General features: G+C 37.6%; 1 protein-coding gene across 1 annotated transcript in view; it reads left to right on the top strand.

Moving 5' to 3' along the window:
* The window catches only part of dlg2 (discs, large homolog 2), a 220597-nt gene extending 211142 nt beyond the window's left edge, over positions 1 to 9455 (top strand). The window contains exons 19-24 of the mRNA XM_079508565.1: positions 3695 to 3745; positions 4732 to 4833; positions 6532 to 6704; positions 6809 to 6918; positions 7004 to 7095; positions 8807 to 9455. Coding sequence (XP_079364691.1) covers positions 3695 to 3745; positions 4732 to 4833; positions 6532 to 6704; positions 6809 to 6918; positions 7004 to 7095; positions 8807 to 8913 — 635 coding nt within the window. The 3' untranslated portion in view covers positions 8914 to 9455. The remainder of the gene's footprint in view (positions 1 to 3694; positions 3746 to 4731; positions 4834 to 6531; positions 6705 to 6808; positions 6919 to 7003; positions 7096 to 8806) is intronic.
* The last annotated feature ends 594 nt before the right edge of the window (positions 9456 to 10049 follow it).

The following is a 10049-nucleotide window of genomic DNA, read 5'->3' on the forward strand; positions in this document are numbered from 1 at the left end:
ATTCCTCGGTTTAGTTTATGTTTTTGGAATATCAGCATTGTTGCATGCTTTATCTGGTCGGTTTGTCTTGTTTCTTTTGGTTTGCTGAGTCTAAAAGCTCTCTCTGTCCGTTGACACTTGGGGTGACATGGTTCATCAAACTCTTCTGGGAGGGTAACATCAACATCATGCTGGAAACCTTACCACCTAGTAATGACTAGTAATGATTAATAAGTAAAACCGTAACAGCAATTTGAACATCTCTAATATCTAAACCAGATGAGGCTGTGATTTGTTACACGTTAATACGTTATAAATAAAAGGAAGTTGTTCCAGTCTTTGTTGTAGACTTTCTCTGTAGTGTGCATGCTGCACTATACTGTATATATTTGCACCAAATTGTCAGCCATATGCTAACCTGTTGTGTACCAACACAGTTTGTATGTTTTTTTGTAACTAGTGGTGAAGGCTCACTGAATTATCTGAGCAACTAACTGCATACAAACCTCTAATATTCACATTTAACATTTGGAGTAAAAATCATATAAACTTTGTAGCCAAACATTAGAGCTTGCAGAATTATGTTCCCTGAGATTAATCTAAATGTCTTTTTTTCCCGCTTGTGTAGTTTCTGAATCAAGGGTGGCATGCTGAATATTGTTTGTACCAAATGGCCCCACATCTCAAACTGATCATATTCATGCGGTGGCCATGTTTGCTTATGATGTAAGAGCAAAATGGCCACCATGTGAATATGGTCAATGATGTTGTTGATTAAGCATGGTTGCATGATGCACACAGATAGAACTATCTTCTTATTTAGTTGGCCCTAAGTGGATGTCGCCTATATGCGATTGCATCCTTACAGATCATAATTCTGATATTTGCGCGAATTGTGCTTTGCATGAACAATTTTGTACACAGTGTCCTTCCTCTGTTGGATTGGATTATTTAATAATACCTAATACATAATGATACAAATAATCACTACATTGTGATGCGTGTTGCCCCTATAGATTGAAATCATAAGGACATGGACAGGATGACGTGCTGTTTCTTTTACATTTGAACAATTTCCAGAATTTCATGGATAAATATTAATTGATCCCTTGTCTTGATGTATCTTACATTCCGGTTCCTACATTTAGTTATTTTCAGCATCCTAAAATATGTTAGCATTGCTAACTTTTCTGTCTAACATTAAAGCCAATAGGCAGTGGTAACCATCTGCAAACACACATTTCTTTTTCTTTTTTTTTCTTTTTACATATTTTAGTTAGTTACTTAGTTACTTAGTTAACTGCAATGTAAAGGGTGAAATTCCTGCTGATTTCAAATGTCAAGGAATGAATTGCCCTTATACAAGAGATCACTAGCTAGTTTCACTAGCACCCTGGCCAGAAATTCAGGATGCATTTAATAGAAATCATTATTAAGAAATCTGAATTTGGGACCAAGTTTATTTGAGTAAACCTTACCATCTCCATCTTCAGAAAATCTCAGTAGCCAGTAGCCCTGGCTATAATGTGTTCTGTTGCTATGCTAGGCCACATTGTTGCTGATGATGCAGTATTTGTACTGCTACATAATCACAGAGATTTGGACAGCTCTGCAATCCATTCCTGACCTAATCACAGTCATTCAGTTCATTACGTCACTGGTTCCCAAACCGTGTGCCGAAGCATACTGGTGTGCTGTGAGACGTGAAGCCCAGGGAATTTGTGACAACCACACAATACAATATATACAACTATACAAAAGGTTATTATCATTTTTGTTTTGTTTACTATGTCATTAGTTAAAGTACTTCAAATACATTATTCTATAGGCCTATCCTAGTCTTGTGTAGCCAGACAACTATTCCACAATCTCTGAATGCTATAGAGTCTGGAACTACAGCTCCCGAAATCCGAGTAAGGAAGCTGTCATTTCCGTTCACGACAATATACATTAAAATATCTTTACATTGTATTTATTTTTATTTCCATTTCTGCTAAGCAACATGCTATATATGTTTACATGATTTATATGAGGAGGAGGCTTCACTATCGCTTTATATTTTACTCATGATAGAGCTTCCGTTGCTCCAGACTGTATGATGGAAGCATTTTAAAATTGTGAGAGGCAACAGCCTGGCAACTAGACTAGGCCTAGCCTAAAAGAAAAACATAAAACATGATTATTGTATTACTAATCTTGTTAAAAATCACAAAAAAACAGATTTACAAGCTCACGACGCATTGTCATGCGATGCCTTGTGAGCTTGTATATTATCTATTTTCACCACAAATACTTGAGATTTTGACTTGCCCATTGGTGTGCCTTGGGCACAAAATATGGAAAAGCACTGCTCTACATTCATTGCTTAGCTCACACCACTCCTAGAGATACACATGGCATGATAAGGCACACATGATACTGTAACTGATTTTATTTATTATGTCAGTCATCTTTCTTTATAGCTATTTATAGCTGTATCGCATAGTGTATGACAGACAGTGTGTCAGTCTGTTAACATGATGCTGTAGTTATTAACATAGATTGGAAGATGTTTTGAACACAAGATGTGTAAACAACATAAATACTAAAGTATGTAGATCTGCTCACTGTTTAAATTAAATCAAAACTGTCAAGACTTAATGAACAATTTAAGAAACAATGTATTAATTTGTATTATAAAACAGACTGATGATTGATCTACAGTATATATAGCACCAATGTGTAATGAGGACCACTTGGTAAAAAGAGCAACATACATATACATTACATATTACGTATTTTGGTCTTTCCATTGCAAGTAAAACTTGGACTCATCTTTATACCTTAAAACATATATTATACCTACAGTACACCATATATTTATTTATCAGCTGTCGGACAGAAACCTCTTATCTCCATATTCTAATTTTTCAGGATTTTTCGTAAATTACTTGGCCTACTTGGTCCTAACAGCGTCACAGAAAAAAATATTTAAAAAGTAGCAGATCCACAAGCTCAAAACATTTTGACCTTGTAGATCTGCTACTTTTGCTACATTATTATATTTGAATCCTGAAATGTCACAGTTTTGGACATATTGAGGTTTCCACCCAACAGAGATGATAAGGGTCATTCCTATTATTTGTTTTTTCTTGTCCTGCTTTTCATGTCAGTGATGCCTATTTGACCTCTGAATGCCATCTGCTACTGTTGGCCATGATGGAATTAGGACAGTGATGATGCTTTGCTTTGTCAGTTCATCACCATTATCGTAACTTAACTACGACAGCATTATTATAGCACTGCTTTACGCTAAATAACAGTGATTTAATGCAAAATCAGATGTATGATTTTTATTCATCAGCAGCCTACTGTAAGTACATTGACTACTGGTTGTAAGACTTACCAAACAACCAAACCATGCACGCCAGGGCCAAAGACAACTAACTCTCAACTGAAAAGACAAGTCATGTCCTCTTATCATAATTCAAATTAAACATTACTGTCTGTCTTTATGGGCCACATTGGAAATAATCATTTATTGTAGTATTTCACAAACACATAACAAAATGACAAACAAATTGATCAACAAATCCAGTATGACATATTTACAATGCATGTATCCCAGTCCCTCTTGGGTTAAAAAAAGAAACAACAACTGCATGATGTTGTTGATGTCAACTGTTAACTACTGGCCTTCACCTAATACAAGTACACATGCTATGTATCTTACCAGGGAGCCAAGAGGAAGTCATACTGTCATATGAACCTGTGATGCGACAAGAGAGTAAGTAGTCACACACACCATGAGAACATTTGATCAAATGTATTGAGATGAATATTGTCGCTGTCGGGCAGAATCATCCTATTTCCATATTCTAACTGTGGGTTAATGCTCTACTTCAGGGGTGGGCAACTGGCGGCCCGGGGGCCACACGCGGCCCCCACCTTCACTTAATGCGGCCCTCAGGTTAATGTCAGAATACTGATATAATATTGGTTTCAGCTGTTTACAATTCCACAACATGCAAACATGACCCGCTTTAATTACTTCAGTCTAAATTAGTAGCTCATTGCTTCAACACAAGTATAATTAAAGGCATTTGAAATTACACAGGATTTCAATTAAAAAATAGCAAAAAAAAAAGGTTTCAATTCGAATATAGCAAAAATAGCCGATCTACAAGCTCAAAACGCGTCGCAGCGTGACGCGTTTTGAGCTTGTAGATCAGCTATTTTTGCTACGACAGTAATGTATGGCCCTAGGGAGTGAGTGTGGAAATATAGTGGCCCTCTCCATCGTCACAGTTGCCCACCCCTGCTCTACTTGATCATACTACAGCGTCGCACAAAAGCAGATTGTCAAGTTACAAGTAGCAGATCCACAGCCACATTTCGATCTGCTACTTATGCTGCTTTTGAATTTGAATCCTGGAAAGCAACAGTTTTGGACAGGTTTCCATCCGAGTCGACCCGACAGAGACAATATCAAGATGTTTGTGCACTTCTTTGCTTTCTGATATTAACGTATTGATGTTATATGGTTGACTTTGGCATGTGTGTCATTGGTGTAACTGTGACAAGAAACACTTTCTGTTGTCTTACACACATGTTGTATATTTAACATTATTCCAACCAAATGTATTTGTATCCTCAGTTTCCACACTCCCATCTCAAAAAACCTATCCACAAATTAAATTTAATTATTGTAACTTTCAGCAAGCCCACAAATTGTCCTCAGTAAGTAGAGTACATTTTTATTTTCCATTCCAGTTAATTATGCTAGACCCGTCATAATCCTTGGACCAATGAAGGATCGAATCAACGATGATCTGATATCAGAGTTTCCTGAGAAGTTTGGTTCCTGCGTGCCACGTAAGTACCTCGGAACCAAATTAACGTACTGTATCTCGGAACCAAATTAACGTACTTAAATGGGAATCATTTTCTCTGTGACCACAGCTATCAGACCTTTCAAGTACTTTCATTTTGTCATGGTGGGTTAATGGGTACCATGACACTTTGGTTCTTTTGTTTGTTTGAACATTTTCAGCTCATAAGCATTTGTTTATGAAAAGCAGAATAGTACTGAACACAAAACTCAAGTTAATTATAAACATGTTTTCCTTTCAACTGTACTTCACTGTTATGTTGTTAATTACTCATATAATTACCTGGACTGTCATGGGAAAGTGACATTAAAGAGAAAAATATTTCATTTTTGGGTAATTTTATATACTCAGGCTTTTGTAAACACCCCAGAGCGTTTTTAAGTTGCTTGTTTCAGTATTTAGATATTTAATATACATTTTATAAGAAATATCCCTTTAATGATTACATTTTTTATCAGGTAATTCGTCATCTTTTTTGCGTCCACATTTGAGTTGTATTTGTGTGTGTGTGTGTGTGTGTGTGTGTGTGTGTGTGTGTGTGTGTGTGTGTGTGTGTGTGTGTGTGTGTGTGTGTGTGTGTGTGTGCGCGTGTGCGTGTGCGTGCGCGTGTGCGTGCGTGCGTGCAGTAGGCTATGTGTGTTACACAGTGTAGGCTAGTTTTGATTAACCTTTTCAGAACAGCCTCTGTCCTCTTTGTTTGCATTGTATAATGCATTGCTTTCCTTTTGCATGTTTTGATTTACCCATCTCTTTTTTTATTCTAATTTACATTTTGAACCATATAAAGCTGCTAACAATTCAGAGTCACAAGGTAAGAGAGTCACTCATTGTGGTTGAGTTTTCTTTTGTTTCTTTCTCCCTCTTTTCTCCCTTTTAATTGGAACATGTGTCCTTTATGTTCGATTTCTCCCCTTGTTGATTAGCACAATTATCATAAATAGTGGAGAAACCTTTAATGGGGAAGTGTGTATTTCATTGATTCATAAGCTTAATTTATACGCATACTTATTTATAGTATTCCCATCTTCTTGCCGATCTTCAAGGTAACAACTAACAAACTACTGACGTTGTTACTATAGCTTGTTAGTTGGTAGCGGTAGCTTGAAGATCATTTCTTCCAACATGTCATACTATGGATTATAAATTAAGCTTTGTACTATTTTGAAAAACCTTTTTTTTTTCAACTTAAATTGTATTCATTTTTCATGAACAAAAATAGACAAAGAAGACATACAGAAAACAATAAGACAAACAATTGAACATTACAGTATATGTTGCCAAACATCAACTCACGAAATAAAAATAGTAGACAAATGCTATAATTGCTGGAGTTCACACACAGACAGGATAATAATGAAATGGAAACAATATACATACTTACATACATACATACACAAAATACTTTAAATAGCTGATCCACATCGACACGTGAGCTCGTAGATCGGCTATTTGAACTATTTTAAAATGTTTTTTCAAAATAGTAAGAAAGGCAAAGAGGTTTAGGGATAAGGGGTAGGTAAGACACCGGCGAAAATAGGGCCTGTATGGGTCCCTGGAGCCCTCTTTGAGAACCACAACCACTGCTTTAGAGGGTGTTGTTCTGTGTGAACACTTCATTGATTGTAGGAGGTCCAGAAGACACTGTTCGAAATACTAGGCTGCTCTCTCCCCCCTCTCATAGATACCACTCGACCAAGGCGGGACTACGAGGTTGACGGCCGCGACTACCACTTTGTAATGTCCAGAGAGCAGATGGAGAAGGACATTCAAGAGCACAAGTTCATAGAGGCGGGTCAATATAATGATAATCTCTATGGAACGAGCGTCATGTCGGTGAAATATGTGGCTGAGAGGGTGAGGCTCATTAACTGGCACTTAATACCATATCATCAAGAGCTAAACTGCATGTTTAGAAGCTGAGGGATTATCTTTTAAAACCCTTCCTCCCCATTTCTCAGGGTAAACACTGTATACTGGATGTGTCTGGAAACGCCATCAAGCGACTACAAGTAGCACAACTCTACCCCATCGCCATTTTCATTAAGCCTCGATCAGTTGACTCATTAATGTGAGTGTTAACTTAAATACATGTCATTTCAAAGTGGACAAACAGGTTTTGTGGTTGTTTTTTTATTGTCACTCTCGCCCAACAGGGAGATGAATAAGCGACTGACAGAGGAGCAGGCCAAGAAGACATATGAGAGGGCACTGAAGCTGGAGCAAGAGTTTGGTGAATACTTCACAGGTATGATATTAAAATACGAGAGATTCATTATTATACCACAGGTCGTTTCGAGGAAGCAATCTGATTGGTTGAAACAGCCTTCTAGCCGTGGGTTAAACCAGCACCATTCACCACCTAATCAAAACAAAGAATTCAGCTGCTCTGTTTTCCCAGAGCGCTAGCAAACTTGGTGGCTAGGCTAGCTAGTTTCTTGGGACATTTGTGGTCGTAGTGACTACATCTGTCATTAAAAAAATATATTCTTTCAGCGATTTTCTTAGTTTTAAGGGTAACTGTTGTATAATTGCAATATTACACTCGAGGGTGTGGGTTAACGTGATTATTGCCACTTCAGTGATGCTTGCGGAACTCGACTTCGTCTCGTTCCTCACCGCATCCCTGTCGTGGCAATAATCATGTTAACCCACACCCTCTCGTGTAATATTGCTTAAGTAGCCAACTAAAGCACAACATAGACCAGGCCGAACCTTCGGACGACAACAGCGAGGTCCACAGGGTCACATGGAGTATATATATTTTTATTTTCCTACGGCATCCCCACATTAGACCGATGGGTCACGTCCTCATTTGAATTATTGTATTGGTAAGACAAACTAAACTAAAACTAAACAAACTCACAGATGCCGACATTCTGCAAAATTATATAGTGCATGGTGTCCTCCCCTCGATTACAGATACAGTACCAGTCGATCTTCATTTTCTTCCATGTGATGCGACTACATTAACAGCAGCCTCTGGGTTTTTTGGGGGGGTTTATTTTTGCACTGGCAAATTCGTCTGGTTTCCAGGCTTACAATTAACCACTTAGTTGGTTGGCCAGAGTCCCTCAGGGCTCTAAACTAGTGACCTTTCTGTTTTTGCACTACACTAATTATCTTTGCTGAAAATAACCTATGTACAGTACAAGCTACAAGCGTTGCGATTCATTGTGAGATTATACTGTAGCTATTTTCTGGTTTTACCCAGAATACGGATGCTGGGTGTTAAGTGGTAAACATTTAGGACATAAAGCAGACGATCCCCAATGCTCAGAACCCCTGCTGTTTTAAGCCGACTGTCTATTTTGTGTGTTTTAGGCTTAACAGACATTCATTGAATCTAACCCCCTCGCCCATAATCTATGTTAAAATGTTCTCCATATAGAATTAAAGCATGTTCTTGCATGCATTATTTTTGGCATTAATGTGTTTGACTTCTTGATAATTTAAGTACTTAAAAGGGGAACTCTTGATTTCCAAATAGTCTGCATAAAACTAGTTCATTATTGCCATTTGAGGAGACAGCAACTTATAATATACACAAAATACAATATATGGAATTCATTAACCCATTCTGGGCGGGAACCCCTTTTGGTGTTTTACCCCCTCAGGCCGGGAACCCATTTTGGGGTTCTGTACAGTATTCAAAAAATGAAAAACTTTGATGCTGCTATATAAATATTTGAAGTTTTTCAGAAAACTTAGGTCAGGCTTTAGAAGTCCTTTTAAGAATCGGCCTCATGCCTAATTGTTGCGTAAAACAAATAAATCTGCATGTTGTTTAAAATCACTTCCTGTAATTGAAAGACAATTAGAAAGCTGGCGAGAGATAATATTTGACCATTGACAACTGGGATCGTTCACGGGTCAAAAGCTATTATGCATGCATTATTATGTTACAATCTCTGGAGTTGCATCTTCTTGTGTCAAAATGGTTGCGCTTGTCCTTGCAGCCCTGGTTCAAGGAGAGACCTTAGAGGACATTTATAACCACTGCAAAATGGTCATTGATGAACATTCAGGACCATATATCTGGATTCCTTCAAAGGAGAAACTATAACTCAGCACCGTGGCAGGGACTTTGGACTGCTAGATACTAGTAATAATTTGTAACATATGATAACTGTATGGCGATGAATAGTCTTCATAAAAAAATATATTGTGAATATTGTTTGTTTTTTCCTTGGGGGGGAGGGGGTTTCGAAAAAAGAAATATTTTCTTTTCTTTCTTTCTTTTTTTTGTCTTTTTTTTCCACAACATGAATGTTCCTGAATGTATACCACAAAGTGTTAGAACATTTTAGGTCTTGAAAGATTTTAACATTTGTATATTCGTTGTTTTTTATTTGCAAAAAGAAAAGAAAAAAGCAATGAAAATGAAATAAACACGGGGTACGTGGCCACATCAACACTGTGTGGCATTTCACATACAGTAGGAAACAAGAGGTGGAATATACAGTAGAAATGTCTTCTCCACATCAACACAGGAAGAACTTTAATTTGTGTGCAAAATCCCCTACCTCCACCCCACACACACACACACACACACACGCATGCGCGCGCGCACACACACACAATGTAGGCATTTAGCAGATGCTCTTTATCCAGAGCGACTTACAATTTACACATACACACACACAAACACACACCCGTGCGCACGTTTGTATTACTATACACAATTACACATCGACATTTTGCCATTTTTAAAGCCTAAAATAGCTGATCTACAAGCTCACAACACGCTGCAGTGCAACGGCTTGTGAGCCTGGGGATCAGCTGTTGTCAGTGCATGTCAGCGGAACTAAGTATAAATCAGGTTTAACTACAACCCCAACACCACTGGTTCTCAAACCAACCCACTTGTGGGCCGTGGACACCATTTTATGGGTCCCTTTATTTTGTGTTTCCTACATTTAGTTTTTAATTAGTATGATTATTTCGATTATGTTCGAAAAAAACATTCCCAAAAAACGCAAACAAGCAAACAAATTCAATGATTATTTTTTTTCAGTAATTTCATGAAGAAATCAAAGAAAAATCGAAGAACTTCCATAAATTAGAAAACAAATGTTTAAGAAGTAGTGAAAATAGCCGGTCTACAAGCTCGCAACACGTTGTGCGCTTGTAGATATGCTATTTTTATTATTTGAGTCCCGGGGTAAACGTCTAATTTCTCTTTTGGGTCTTGTTTGGGAA

Source organism: Electrona antarctica (assembly GCF_951216825.1).
Source record: "Electrona antarctica genome assembly, chromosome: 8".
Lineage (NCBI taxonomy): Eukaryota > Metazoa > Chordata > Actinopteri > Myctophiformes > Myctophidae > Electrona > Electrona antarctica.